This window comes from Elgaria multicarinata, chromosome 23, assembly GCF_023053635.1.
Source record: "Elgaria multicarinata webbii isolate HBS135686 ecotype San Diego chromosome 23, rElgMul1.1.pri, whole genome shotgun sequence".
Taxonomy (NCBI): Eukaryota; Metazoa; Chordata; class Lepidosauria; order Squamata; family Anguidae; genus Elgaria; species Elgaria multicarinata.
This window is the reverse complement of record NC_086193.1, coordinates 7265707-7281290: the sequence shown is the minus strand read 5'-3', so window position 1 is coordinate 7281290 and position 15584 is coordinate 7265707. Positions and strand designations below refer to the sequence as shown.

At 47.3% G+C, this 15584-nt stretch overlaps 1 protein-coding gene across 1 annotated transcript in view; it reads left to right on the top strand.

The window, feature by feature from the left end:
- Positions 1-15584, top strand: part of ABCA7 (ATP binding cassette subfamily A member 7) — an 83248-nt gene that overhangs the window by 56943 nt on the left and 10721 nt on the right. The window contains exons 35-41 of the mRNA XM_063147261.1: positions 5085-5254; positions 5723-5900; positions 7672-7787; positions 7900-8044; positions 9173-9296; positions 13812-13941; positions 14936-15056. Of these exons, the coding sequence (XP_063003331.1) occupies positions 5085-5254; positions 5723-5900; positions 7672-7787; positions 7900-8044; positions 9173-9296; positions 13812-13941; positions 14936-15056 (984 nt within the window). The remainder of the gene's footprint in view (positions 1-5084; positions 5255-5722; positions 5901-7671; positions 7788-7899; positions 8045-9172; positions 9297-13811; positions 13942-14935; positions 15057-15584) is intronic.

Genomic DNA, 15584 nt, shown 5'->3' with positions numbered 1-15584 from the left:
CTCTCTGATTGGACCTGGGCTGGGAAAGACTGGTTCAGAACTATGGTGTGGTTGGGGGGACTTAATAGATGTTAATAAAATAAATGGTATGGGGGTGGGAGAGAGAGAAGACTAACTTTTTAAAAATATATATATGAGTATTTAACTTCTGGAACTCACTGCCACAAGATGTGATGAGAACCACAAGCAGAAACAGTTTTTTTTTTAAGGGACTGGACAATGGCTGTGAGCTGTGAAAGTTGAACAGAACCTCCACATATAGAGCAGCCTTTCTGCTCTATATGCTTTAGGGTGGATTCCTGCATTGAGCAGGGGGTTGGACTAGATGGCCTTGTAGGCCCCTTCCAACTCTGCTATTCTATGATTCTATGATTCAACCTGGTGCCATTCAGAAGTGTTTGACTGCAACTCCCAGCCAACATCTGGAGGGCATCAGATTGGGGAAGGCTGGTATAGATGCAGGCTTCCTTTGAGTCCCAGGTCCTGGAGGCAGGCACTTCATTCCCAGGGTGTCCTGCTTCAAGGCCGGCGAGTCTCCCGATCAAGGCTCAGAGAGTCCCAGGAGTCACAAAGAGAGAAACCAGGCTGGGCCAGGACTTGGTGTGAAGACAGTGAGGTGGTTGGTGTGTGGAGAGTTTAGATTAGGCAGGATTGAAAGTATTATATTCTTATTTAAAGCTTTCAAATCACAATAAACTTATTTATTTATTTATTTATTTATTTATTTATTTTATTACATTTATATACCGCCCCACAGCCGAAGCTCTCTGGGCGGTTCACAACAATTAAAAATGGTAAACATTAAAAGTATACAAAATTTAAAACCATCAAAAACATAAAAACAGTATAAAAACAACAGTATCCATTTAAAAACAACAATTCTGGGGTCCATTAAAAACAAACTTAACGTTGTTAAATGCTGTTAAAATGCCTGGGAGAAGAGAAAAGTCTTGACCTGGCGCCGAAAAGTTAACAATGTTGGCGCCAGGCGAGCCTCATCGGGGAGATCATTCCACAGTTGGGGGGCCACCACCGAGAAGGCCCTCTCCCTTGTTGCCATCCTCCGAGCTTCCCTCAGAATAGGCACTCGGAGGAGGACCTTAGTTGTTGAGCGCAGTGTACGGGGAGGTTCATGTCGGGAGAGGCGTTTCGTCAGGTATTGTGGTCCCAAGCCATGTAGGGCTTTATAGGTTAAAACCAGCACCTTGAATTGGGCTCGGAAACATATAGGCAGCCAATGCAAGCGGGCCAGAATCGGTGTTATATGCTCAAACCTCCCTGTTCTAGCTATCAATCTGGCCGCCGCACTTTGCACAAGCTGCAGCTTCCTGACCGTCTTCAAAGGCTGCCCCATGTAGAGGGCATTGCAGTAATCTAATTTGGAGGTTACCAAAGTATGGACAACTGAAGCCAGGTTGTCCCTGTCCAGATAGGGGTGTAGCTGCGCCAGTTGGTAGAAGGCACTCCGTGCCACCGAGGCCAGCTGAACCTCAAGTGACAAAGATGGTTCTAGGAGAACCCCCAAGCTACGAACCTGCTCCTTCAGGGGGAGTGCAACCCCATCCAGAACCGGTTGAATGCCCCCCATCCGATCAGAAGAACCACCCACCAGCAGAAGGATAGAATCATAGAATCATAGAATAGCAGAGTTGGAAGGGGCCTACAAGGCCATCGAGTCCAACCCCCTGCTCAATGCAGGAATCCACCCTAAAGTATCCCTGACAGATGGTTGTCCAGCTGCCTCTTGAAGGCCTCTAGTGTGGGAGAGGCCACAACCTCCCTAGGTCACTGGTTCCATTGTTGTACTGCTCTAACAGTCAGGAGGTTTTTCCTGATGTCCAGCTGGAATCTGGCTTCCTTTAACTTGAGCCCGTTATTCCGTGTCCTGCACTCTGGGAGGATCGAGAAGAGATCCTGGCCCTCCTCTGTGGGACAACCTTTCAAGTATTTGAAGAGTGCTATCATGTCTCCCCTCCATCTTCTCTTCTCCAGGCTAAACATGCCCAGTTCTTTCAGTCTCTCTTCATAGGGCTTTGTTTCTAGACCTCTGATCATCCTGGTTGCCCTCTTCTGAACACGCTCCAGCTTGTCTGCGTCCTTCTTGAATTGTGGAGCCCAGAACTGGACGCAATACTCTAGATGAGGCCTAACCAGGGCTGAATAGAGAGGAACCAGTACCTCACGTGATTTGGAAGCTATACTTCTATTAATGCAGCCAATTGGCCTTTCTTGCAGCCAAATCGCACTGTTGGCTCCTATTCAGCTTGCGATCTACAACAACTCCAAGATCCTTCTCATTTGTAGTATTGCTGAGCCAAGTATCCCCCATCTTGTAACTGCATTTGGTTTCTTTTTCCTAAATGTAGAACTTGGCATTTATCCCTATTAAATTTCATCCTGTTGTTATTATTATATCCTTATTATCCTTATTATGTAAGGATATATCCTTATATCCTTATTATATAACCACCCACCAGCAGAAGGATTATTATTTTGTTAGCTACCAAATACCACGTGTCAGCTTGGCATTATTTACCTGCCTTACAGTTATTAAACACCCACCCCATAGTATATTCAGTATACTCTGTAGTATACTGTAGTATACTCTGTAGTATACTCTGAATATACCCACAGTATATTCAGAGAGATCCAATATTAAACCTGTTTCCCTCATAGCTAGGGGAAAGGTTTTATTTAACCCTCCCCCTCAGGTTTTCAAGTGGTGGCGCTTGGCCCAAGAAGGGTTTAGGCGGCGGGCCTAGTGTAAGGGTTAGTGATGTCCCATACTGTCAGAACGTTCTTTCTCCTGTTTAGTCGAAATCTCCTTTCTTGTCATTTGAACCTGGCTCTGGTGTGTTGGAGAAATGAGGTTAGAGACCCAGAGCAGTGGAGGGCGGGAAGGAGCTGGCTTTCTCAGATGGGTTAATAGCGCCAAGTAGGAGAGCTTACATCTGGCCTTATTTTATTTATTTATTTATTTATTACATTTTTATACCGCCCAATAGCCGAAGCTCTCTGGGCGGTTCACAAAAATTAAAACCATGAAGAACATAAAAACAACCAACAGGTTAAAAGCACAAATACAAAAAATACAGTATAAAAAGCACAACCAGGATAAAACCACGCAGCAAAAGTGATACAAGATTAAAATACAAAGAACAGTAAAATTTAAATTTAAGTTAAAATTGAGTGTTAAAATACTGAGAGAATAAAAAGCTCTTTAGCTGGCGATGAAAGGAGTACAGTGTAGGCGCCAGGCGGACCTCTCTGGGGAGCTCATTCCACATCCGGGGTGCCACAGCAGAGAAAGCCCTCCTCCTAGTAGCCACCTGCCTCACTTCCTTTGGCAGGGGCTCACGGAGAAGGGCCCCTGTAGATGATTATAAAGAAGTCAATCTGTAAACACCTTGAAATCAATGCAGTGATTACTAGAAGCCAACATGGATTTGTCAGGAACAAATCCTGTCAGACTAATTTGATCTCATTTTTTGATAGGATAACCTCCCTTGTGGACTGTGGGAATGCTGTGGACGTCATATATCTTGACTTCAGCAAAGCTTTTGACAAAGTACCACATGACATTCTGATTAACAAACTAGCTAAAAGTGGGCTAGATGGAACAACTATTAGGTGGATCCACAGTTGGCTACAGAATCGGACTCAAAGAGTACTTATCAATGGAACCGTCTCAAACTGGGGAGAGGCAACGAGTGGGGTGCCGCAGGGCTCAGTCCTGGGCCCAGTGCTCTTCAACATTTTTATTAATGATTTGGATGAGGAGGTGCAGGGAACGCTGATCAAATTTGCAGATGACACAAAATTGGGTGGGATAGCTAATACCCTGGAAGACAGAAACAAACTTCAAAGTGATCTTGATAGGCTGGAGTGCTGGGCTGAAAACAACAGAATGAAATTTAATAGGGATAAATGCCAAGTTCTACATTTAGGGAATAGAAACCAAATGCACAGTTACAAGATAGGGGACACTTGGCTCAGCAATACTACAAACGAGAAAGATCTTGGAATTGTTGTAGATCACAAGCTGAATATGAGCCAACAGTGCGATATGGCTGCAAGAAAGGCAAATGCTATTTTGGGCTGCATTAATAGAAGTATAGCTTCCAAATCACGTGAGGTACTGGTTCCTCTCTATTCGGCCCTGGTTAGGCCTCATCTAGAGTATTGCGTCCAGTTCTGGGCTCCACAATTCAAGAAGGACGCAGACAAGCTGGAGCGTGTTCAGAAGAGGGCAACCAGGATGATCAGAGGTCTAGAAACAAAGCCCTATGAAGAGAGACTGAAAGAACTGGGCATGTTTAGCCTGGAGAAGAGAAGATTGAGGGGAGACATGATAGCAGTCTTCAAATACTTAAAAGGTTGTCACAGAGAGGAGGGCCAGGATCTCTTCTCGATCCTCCCAGAGTGCAGGACACGGAATAACGGGCTCAAGTTAAAGGAAGCCAGATTCCGGCTGGACATCAGGAAAAACTTCCTGACTGTTAGAGCAGTGCGACAATGGAATCAGCTACCTAGGGAGGTTGTGGGCTCTCCCACACTAGAGGCATTCAAGAGGCAGCTGGACAACCATCTGTCAGGGATGCTTTAGGGTGGATTCCTGCATTGAGCAGGGGGTTGGACTCGATGGCCTTGTAGGCCCCTTCCAACTCTGCTATTCTATGATTCTATGATCTTAAGGTCCGGGCAGGTACATATGGGAGGAGGCGTTCCTTCAAATAACCTGGCCCCAAACCGTTTAGGGCCCGGACCTGGACTGGAAGCCAATGAAGTTGTAAAAGGACTGGCGTAATGTGATCTCACGGCCAGTCCCTGTTAGTAAATGGGCTGCCCTGTTTTGTACCAGCTGAAGCTTCCGGACCGTTTTCAAAGGCAGCCCCACGTATAACGCATTGCAGTAATCCAAACGAGAGGTTCAGTTCCCGGTATCCCCAGGTAGGGCTGGGAAAAGCTCCTGCCTGAAACCCTGGAAATCTGCTGCTAGTCATTGTAGACAGAACTAAGCTAGGTGGACTCTGGGTGAATGGCCTGACTCACTACAAGGCATCTTCCTCTGTTCCTTGCCCCAGGTCTGGTTCAACAACAAGGGTTGGCATGCGATGGTGTCTTTTGTGAATGTGGTGAACAATGGGCTTCTACGATCCAGCTTGCCGGCTGGCACGGATCCCTCACGCTACGGCATCACCGCTATCAACCATCCTCTCAACCTGACTAAAGAGCAGCTCTCGGAGGCAGCCCTGTGAGTAGCACCCAGATCATATGTGGGGGGCCGTGGAACTGGTTACTGCCGCCTTTCCACGGATTGGCTCTACTGCTGTGATGTCACAGAAGCTTGGCGAACATTCTAATTATTGTTGTGTGTGAGGGGGGGGGGAAGCAAAGGGCACGAACCCCAAAAGCGAAGGTATAATCCTGAATAACAGTAAATGCAAAGCACGTTAAAACATATGTTTTATGAACTTGTATTACAAATGCCCACAGGGATTTCCGATAGTTATATCTCAAAAATTCAAAGATTGGCAAGTGGGTTGATTTCTAAAGGCAGTAGGTTATTTATAGGGTGGCCTGGAAGTGGATTTATACCTTTGTGAATTTTGGGCAAGGTTCAGAAAACTAGTACCGTAGGCTTGTTGGTCAGTAAAAAAGACTCTCTCTCTCTCTCTCTCTCTCTCTCCTCCCTGCTCCACCCGCCCTTTCTCCTGCTTAGGATGGCCACTTCGGTGGACGTGCTGGTCTCCATCTGTGTAATGTTTGCGTTGTCCTTTGTCCCCGCAAGCTTTGTCCTCTTCCTGATTGAGGAGCGCGTCAGCAAATCCAAGCACCTCCAGATTGTCAGCGGCATGAAACCAGCTGTCTATTGGCTGGGCAACTTTGCCTGGGATATGGTGAGGAGGGAAGGGGGCACCTGAATTTATAGCTCTCCGCCTCGTGTGGCGCAGAGCGGTAAAGCAGCAGCTTCTGCAGCTGAAACTCTCCCCACGGCCTGAGTTCGATCCCAGCGGAAGCTGGTTTCAGGCAGCTGGCTCGGGTCGACTCAGCCTTCCATTCTCCCGAGGTCGGTAAAATGAGTACCCAGTTAGCTGGGGGAAAGGTAATCATGGCCGGGGAAGGCAATGGCAAACCACCCCACTATAAGGCCTGCCAAGAAAACGTCAGCGAAAGCTGGTGTCCCTCCAAGAGTCAGTAATGACTCAGTGCTTGCACGAGAGGTTCCTTTCCTTTCCTCTCGCCCTGGCATTGACTCTGCCCTGGTTCAGACGACACGCTAAACCAGGCTGCTTAACCACAAAATGGTTAATGAATGCATTAAGGTCAATGCATTCCCTTAACCGTTTTGTGGTTAAGCAGCGTGGTTTAGCATGTTGTCTGAACCAGGCTGATGAGGAAAGAGAGCCCCTCCCCAATCCTGGCTTTCTGTTCTTCTAAGTTTGGGTCAAGGGTGCAGATCTGTATAGCTGTAGGGCCGAAGCAGAAGTAGGCACAACACAGGGACAGATTTAGCATCCCAAACCCCTGACGGAGGCATCTAAGCTGGGTCTTTTGAGTTCAAAAAAAGAATAAAAGTGATCTACTAGCCCTGATGGTTGTGTGCTATCTCCAGTATTCGAGGCAATAAGCCTGTGGGCACCAGTTGCTGGGGAACATGGGCGGGAGGGTGCTGTTGCTTGTTCATCCCTGGTCGATGGCTGGTTGGCCACTGTGTGAACAGAGTGCTGGACTAGATGGACCCTTGGTCTGATCCAGCATCAGGGCACTTATGTTCTTATGCAGGAGCCCTGCCCTCTTTTGTATCTAATCACGAAGGTAGTGCTCTTGCAGCTTTAACTGTTGTGATGAAGATGGGATGAAGGTTAGGCCTCATCTAGAGTATTGTGTCCAGTTCTGGGCTCCACAATTCAAGAAGGACGCAGACAAGCTGGAGCGTGTTCAGAAGAGGGCAACCAGGATGATCAGAGGTCTAGAAACAAAGCCCTATGAAGAGAGACTGAAAGAACTGGGCATGTTTAGCCTGGAGAAGAGAAGATTGAGGGGAGACATGATAGCACTCTTCAAATACTTAAAAGGTTGTCCCACAGAGGAGGGCCAGGATCTCTTCTCGATCCTCCCAGAGTGCAGGACACGGAATAACGGCCTCAAGTTAAAGAAAGCCAGATTCCAGCTGGACATCAGGAAAAACTTCCTGACTGTTAGAGCAGTGCGACGGTGGAATCAGTTACCTAGGGAGGTTGTGGCCTCTCCCAGACTAGAGGCCTTCAAGAGGCAGCTGGACAACCCTCTGTCAGGGATGCTTTAGGGTGGATTCCTGCATTGAGCAGGGGGTTGGACTCGATGGCCTTGTAGGCCCCTTCCAACTCTGCTATTCTATGATTCTATGATTCTATGAAGAGGAGCCCTGTCCTCCTTTCCATATGGTCACCCTAGTTTTAGTCAATGCACACAGTTTAATGCAAAGGCACAGTTGCACATGCTTTTGGGTAGAAGCAACAGAACACTGGACTAATACTCCTGCGTTGGTTCCACATTGGATATAAGAGCCAGCAACCCAGAATGTGGGAAGCTTCCCTGCTTAGAACAGGCTCCAGGGTTCCTTTGAAAGCCCTCGCTTCAACTTCTTGCGGCTAGAGAAGGTTAACTCACCCTTGCTTCTCCCCACAGTGCAACTACTTTGTCCCGGCATTTTTGGTGGTGTTGATTTTCTTGTGTTTCCAACAAAAATCGTACGTGTCCTCCGCCAACCTCCCCTCTCTGATTCTGCTGCTGCTTCTTTATGGGTAAGGCCGGACTCCGAGGCGTGTGGGAGGGTTGGAATTCAAGTTCCAACAGGACGATGTACGGTATGGCCACTACAGCTAATTCTTTCCCCCCCTCTTCACTTACTGTCAGCTGGTCCATCACCCCACTGATGTACCCAGCCTCCTTCCTCTTTAGCGTCCCCAGCACGGCCTATGTGGCGCTGACGTGCGTCAACCTTTTTATCGGCATCAACGGAAGCGTGGCTACCTTTGTCCTTGAACTCTTCACTGACCAGGTGAGCCATGGGACCCCTTTGGGGAAGGGAAGAGGAGGGCAGGGACGTACCCTAGACCCACGGTAACCCCTTGAACCAAGGGTTTGCCAGCCTTCAGCAGAAGTTGGGGTCCAGCTGGATGGGTTCCAAGAGCTGGGTGTCACCATGATATGATCACGACAGAACTATCCCTTTCTTTGAGTGTCATCAGATGAGGGGGAAATCGCGGTTCCCTACCGTCGCTTTTCCGCTCCCCGCTCCTGTCCCACAACGCTTCCTCTTTCTTCCCAGAGAAGAAAGAGGAAGTGAACAATGAACACATGGCCCATTCAGGAAATGATGGCACATTCCGCTTCCTAAAAAAAGTCAGATTAAAAGGAACACAGGAGGCGGACAGCGTCGTCTAAAGGATGCGTGAAAAACCGTGGGTGGGCAGGAGCGAGTGTGTGATAAGCTGGACATCAGGAAAAACTTCCTGACTGTTAGAGCAGTACGATAATGGAATCAGTTGCCTGGTGAGGTTGTGGGCTCTCCCACACTAGAGGCCTTCAAGAGGCAGCTGGACAACCCTCTGTCAGGGATGCTTTAGGGTGGATTCCTGCATTGAGCAGGGGGTTGGACTCGGTGGCCTTGTAGGCCCCTTCGAACTCTGCTATTCTATGATTCTATGATTCTGATAAAATATTTGTCTGACGAAACCCTTAGAGAAACACTGCTGTCCAACACTGGGAGTAGTTTTTGAACTGCATTTTATTCTGACAAAGTAAAAGTACACCACCCAGAAAACAGCACACGTACGTAATTCATAGCACTGAAAAGAAGACATTAAGTTGCCCGCTATCTTGAATGTTATTTTCCCCCCCAGAAACTTGATAATTGAAGGATGTTTTCCAATAAACCTATCTGTCTGATCTTTAATATAATTTGGACAGTGAAGTTACTAAAGCAATATCCCACGTCTTCATGAGCCCTGGAAATTTCTGCTTGTGAATTCTTATTCTGTTTAGGAGGTAAAAGGAACAAATGAAAGGTCTCCCGTTAGGGAGAGACCAAATGAACGGAAAGTTGGTTTTAATGAAAGACGTGCCTCTCTCTCTCTCTCTCTCTCTCTCTCATCTGTGTGTGTGTGTGTGTTTTACCCCTAAGCAGAACTTGAACGAGGTCAACATCATCCTTAAAAAGGCTTTCCTCATATTCCCTCACTTCTGCCTGGGCCGCGGGCTGATAGACATGGTCAAGAACCAGGCCATGGCAGACGCCTTCGAACGGTTTGGTGAGTGGTCATTACAGTATTAAACCTGCCCTGCTGGTGTTTCTGCCTCAAGTTCAGTATGAACTATTTTATTGAATAAGCCAGAAATGTTACTGCTCGGACAAGTGGGTGGGTGTTTTTCTCTTGACCCCACCATCTAGTCTGCCAGACGCTGCCTCACCCCTGAACTACCATACTAGGCTCTGCCCACTAACCAGAGCCAGTGTGGTGTAGTGGCTAAAGTGTTGGACTGGGAACCCGGAGATCTGGGTTCTAGTCCCCACTCGGCCATGAAAACCTACTGGGTGACTTCGGGCCAGTCACAGACTCTCAGCCCAACCTACCTCATAGGGTTGTTGTTGTGAGGATAAAATGCAGAGGAGGAGGAGAGTTATGTACACCGCCTTGGGTTCCTTGGAGGAAAAAAGGGAGGATATAAATTAAATAAATTAACCAGATTTTTTTAAAAGTGCGAGTTAACACCCCCTAATGGTGATTTGCAGTTTGGTTTTATATGAAGTCCCAAATTTAGTTTTAGTCATTTGTGGTGTTTACTTTATGCTTTCAATTATAATAATAAAATGTACCTCACATCCACTATTACAGTATTTGATACCATAGCCGTGCAAGGTAGGCTATTATTATTATTATTATTATTATTATTATTATTATTATTATTATTATTATTCCCATATGACAGGTTTGCAGTAGGTGTGAGCCTTGACCCTCAATGAACCATAGAATCATAGAATAGTAGAGTTGGAAGGGGCCTATAAGGCCATCGAGTTCAACCCCCTTGATTTGCTCATGACGGTCTTATTAACAGGATTAATGTGTGGAACTCCATGGTATAAGCTGTCATGTGGGACACTAGCTTACAAGACAGCGGGAAATGTACGATGGCTGTTCTGTCCCCAGCTAGGAGCCAGGTTCAGAGATGGTCTCCCTTTAGGTACCAGTGAGCCAAAAAGATGGGGTGGGGCTGGGGTGGCATTATTGCCTTCATCCTTTCTTGATGAGCTTCATGGATTTATCTGGTTGGTTCACCAGGTTAAGGTTGTTGAACCTCTTTCAGTCAGAGGGCTGGCTTCAATTCGGCCCTGGTTAGGCCTCATCTAGAGTATTGCGTCCAGTTCTGGGCTCCACAATTCAAGAAGGACGCAGACAAGCTGGAGCGTGTTTAGAGGAGGGCAACTGGGATGATCAGGGGTCTGGAAACAAAGCCCTATGAAGAGAGACTGAAAGAACTGGGCATGTTTAGCCTGGAGAAGAGAAGATTGAGGGGAGACATGAGAGCACTCTTCAAATACTTAAAAGGTTGTCACACAGAGGAGGGCCAGGATCTCTTCTCGATCCTCCCAGAGTGCAGGACACGGAATAACGGGCTCAAGTTAAAGGAAGCCAGATTCCGGCTGGACATCAGGAAAAACTTCTTGACAGTTAAAGCAGTACGACAATGGAATCAGTTGCCTGGTGAGGTTGTGGGCTCTCCCACACTAGAGGCCTTCAAGAGGCAGCTGGACAACCATCTGTCAGGGATGCTTTAGGGTGGATTCCTGCTTTGAGCAGGGGGTTGGACTCGATGGCCTTGTAGGCCCCTTCCAACTCTGCTATTCTATGATTCTATGATCCTCTTGTGGAGATGGATCTTCGGCCATCTCCCGTGAGGGCCCAGCTTCCTCTGGGTCTCATGACATGGGCTTTCCCCCAGCATTGTCCAACTGCGGGAGCCTTTGGTCCTTCTCTGAGGAAGGTTCTTCCAAATGGGGCATGTCACAGGAGAAGGGGATGTGGCTATCTGAGGAACCCCGGAGGGCGACCCTGGGTGGGCTGGATCTGGGCCCTGGTCCTGAGGTTCTTCACCCCTGGACTAGATCATAGAATCATAGAATAGCAGAGTTGGAAGGGGCCTACAAGGCCATCGAGTCCAACCCCCCGCTCAATGCAGGAATCCACCCTAAAGCATCCCCGACAGATGGTCTGATCCAGCAAGGTTCGGCTGCCCATCATGACTAAACAGAACCTCTAGGTTTGGAAAGAGTCTCCCTTTAAAGTCCTGGCGCTTGGGACAAACCATGGGGATGGACCCATGCCCTGCTGATGAACCTCCTGGGGGCTTCCACCTGGATACTGCTGCACTAGATGGACCCACCTTAGTCTCTTGTTTATGTTCTGATATGCCTTATTCTTCATATGTTCAAAAAGAAGAAGGCAGTAGTGTGAGTGATTCAATATATAAAAAATATATGAAATATACAAAATATTCAATATATACAAAGTGCCCAAAGCACACACTACACAATATACATCCAGTGATGTATATCACTTGATGTAAATAACCTTATTTATTTACAATATATAACTGATGCATGTCAGCTGCACGGTCATTAATGGGCCACTACCATTTCGTGTTCTTTCTAGGCTTCAGGCAGTCCGGCTACTTTTCATTCTGGAGGTGTTTACCCCGTTATAAATGTTTGGAGATGTTTAAAAGGGTATTCATCTGATGTCATTATTAGCACTGTGTCATATTAAATAATTGTGACTGTGGTTTTGTATATTATATATGGAAATAATATTTATTGTAAAGTGACTGCTATTTGGGAGCACTTTTCTTACACAGTTTTGCTGGACAAACGGCAGTTATTCTTCAGATGTTACATTTACATCCCACCTTTCCTCCAAGGAGTCCAAAGTGGTGTTACGTGGTCCTTCTCCTCTCCATTTTATCCTCACAACAGTCCTGTAAGGTAGGTGAGGTGAGAGTCAGTGGCTGGCGCAAAGTTACCCAGTGAGCTTCCATGGCTGAATGGGGACTGGCTCTTACGACAACAGCCTTTCCCAACCTGGTGCTTTCCGGAGGGCTGTTTACGCACAGGGAGAGCCCCGTGGTGGCTGCGGATCTGCGCCGCGTCAGTTAGAAGACACAAGCGCAGGTTCGCAGGCCTGTGATGCTGCATTTTGAAATAGTCAGGGATTTTACCTCATGTTTTCCAAATGGAGCAACGTCAACATGGCGCTTCCGCCATGAGGCGTCGCTCCACGGCCAATCCAAGGTGAGCCTGGTGGTGGAGCCTGGTGGAAGGTGACCAGCGATTGGTCGCTTTCCACCAGGGAGAGGGCGGCAGCGGCTCTGGGCCCAAGATGGCCGCCCGGAAATCTCACGCTCCCTCCTTGGCATCAGGATTACCCTCCACCACCCCGGGAGAGGGAAAGCAAAGGGTTGGAGAGGGAGGCGGCACCAGCCACGAAGAAAGCCCCTGAATGTGTTGGATTACAACTCCCAGCAGGCCCTACCAGGTTGGGAAAAGCTGCCGGAGAGTTGATTTGAGGCAATAAATGCCCTGCAAAGTTAAGATAAAACCCCAATGGCAACGTTATTGCTGCCCCCCCCAATGATATCATGATTTTAACCAATTCAGTCTAATCAATTATATTTGATATAATAACAGTCCATCTACAAATGAATTTCAGGCCTGCCAATATTCTTCTTCTTTCTTTATTGCACGTGGAACAACGGAGGCTGAGAGAAAACGCTTTGCCCAGCGGTTTCATTATAAAATTCAAATTGTGCTTTTGGCCACTAAGCTATACCAGTTGGCTAATAACAGCATAAAAACATAAGACATGCCCTGACGCTGGATCAGACCAAGGGTCCATCTAGTCCAGCACTCTGTTCACACAGTGGCCAACCAGCCATCGGCCAGGGATGAACCAGCAGGACATGGTGCAACAGCACCCTCCCACCCATGTTCCCCAGCAACTGGGGCACACAGGCTTATTGCCTCGAATACTGGAGATAGCACACAATCACCAGGGCTAGTCGCCGTGGATAGCCTCCACCTCCAGGAATTTATCCAACCCCCTTTTAAAGCCATCCAGATTGGTGGACATCACTACATCTTGTGGTAGTGAGTTCCGTAATTTAACTCTGCGCTGTGTGAAGAACTTTCTTTTATTTGTCCTGAATCTCCCACCCATCAGCTTCATGGGATGACCCCGTTGGGTTCTAGTGTTTTGAGAGAGGGAGAAAAATGTCTCCCTGTCCACATTCTCCATCCCATGCATCATTTTGTACACCTCTATCCTGTCTCCCCTCAGCCTCCTCTTCTCCAAGCTAAACAATCCCAGTTGATGTAACCTTCCCTCCTAGGGGAGATGCTCCAGACCCTTAATCATTTGAGTTGCCCTTTTCTGCACTTTTTCCAGCTCTATAATATCCTATAATAGTTTGTGGTGATTCACACCGACCTTTGAGATGCCAGGGTCGTACGTTTAACATTTTAAAACAATGTCTTCCTAAATCCGCTCCATGAACAGGCATAAGCCAATGCCTTGAACTCTCTGGCCCCGTTCAGACAACACACTAAACCAGGCTGCTTAACCACAAAATGGTGAACGGATTCCGTTCACCATTTTGTGGTTAAGCAGCCTGGTTTAGTGTGTTGTCTGAACGGGGCCTCTGTCGTTCCATTGCTCTCCCGCCGGCAGGGGTCACTCTCCAATCACACACACTCTCATCTCCTCGCAATATAGGCGAACGACCATTTGTTTCTCCGCTAAGCTGGGACCTGGCTGGGAAGAACATGTTTGCGATGGCCGTGGAAGGCATTATCTTTTTCTCCTTCACCCTCCTGGTGCAATACAAGTTCTTCATCCACCTTCGGTGAGTGATGATGCTGTTCATTTGGTCTTATACCGCCTTTCCACACAAGTCATAGAACCATAGAATCATAGAATAGTAGAGTTGGAAGGGGCCTATAAGGCCATCCAGTCCAACCCCCTTCTCAATGCAGCAATCCACCCTAAAGCATCCCTGACAGATGCTTGTCCCCCGTCCCATACGCTATGATGGGACCAGGGAGAGGGTTTTCTCTGCGGTGGCACCCCGTCTGTGGAATGCCCTCCCCTTGGAGGCCCGACTGGCGCCAACGCTGACTCTATTCCGGCACCAAGTGAAAACACGGCTTTTTAACAAAGCCTTTAATAGTTAAATTCACTAAGATGGCATATAGTTTTGTTTTAATTGTTTTTGTTGCTTTTAAATTATATATTTTTTTAACTTGGTTCATGGTTTAATTTGTTTTTAGCTGTGCATATCTATTGTTTTATACTGTCTGCTTTTATCTGTATGCCGCCCTGAGATCTTAATGATATTTATTTATTTATTTATTTATTACACTTATATCCCGCCCCCATAGCCAGAGCTCTCTGGGCGGTTTACAGAAATTCTAAAATTGAGATAAAAACAAGTATGCAAGATTTAAAATTCTAAAACACAGAACATACACACATAAAGCATTAAAACCGTTAAAAAACTAAACATGTGGGTGATTAAGATGTGCTGCCATATGCCTGGGCAAAGATGTCTTAACCTGGCGCCGGAAAGATAGCAGCGTTGGCGCCAGGCAAGCCTCGTCAGGGAGATCGTTCCATAGTCTGGGGGCCACCACCGAAAAGGCCCTGTCCCTTGTTGCCACACTCTGAGCCTCTCTCGGAGTAGGCACCCGGAGGAGGACCTTAGATGTTGAACGTAGTGACCAGGTATATTCATGTCGGGAGAGGCGTTCCATCAGGTATTGTGGTCCCAAGGGCGGGATACAAATGTTTTAAATAAATAGTGCAGCCCGAGAATCTGCTCAGTCCTCTTTTCCTTCCAGGCCCTTTCATGTCAACCTTGGCTCGTTAGGAGAGGAGGATGAGGATGTAGCCAAAGAAAGGAAGAGGGTTAGCAATGGATTGCCAGGGCGGGACATCCTGGTGCTGCAAGACCTGACCAAGGTGAGACCACTGGGGTGGGGGTCTGATGGGTGAGTGAGGTGAGCCTGGGGTGAATTCGCACCAGTGGCCTGAAACAGGAGAAGGGGACAAGGGCACAAAACCACCAATGATAGTTGAAGAAAAAGAGAGAGGTATACTCTGGTGTTGAATGAAAATGGAAATATTTAATAGTAATCTCCTCAAAAAAACCAAGATTATGGCAACCAGCTTGATTGATAACTGGCAAATAGAGGGAGAAAACGTGGAGGCAGTGACAGACTTTGTATTTCTGGGCGCAAAGATCACTGCAGACGCTGACTGCAGCCAGGAAATCAGAAGACGTTGACTTCTTGGGAGGAGAGCAATGACAAATCTCGATAAAATAGTTAAGAGCAGAGACACCACACTGACAACAAAGGTCCACATAGTTAAAGCAATGGTATTCCCCGTAGTAACCTATGGCTGCGAGAGGTGGACCATAAGGAAGGCTGAGCGAAGGAAGAGAGATGCTTTTGAACTGTGGTGTTGGAGGAAAATGCTGAGAGTGCC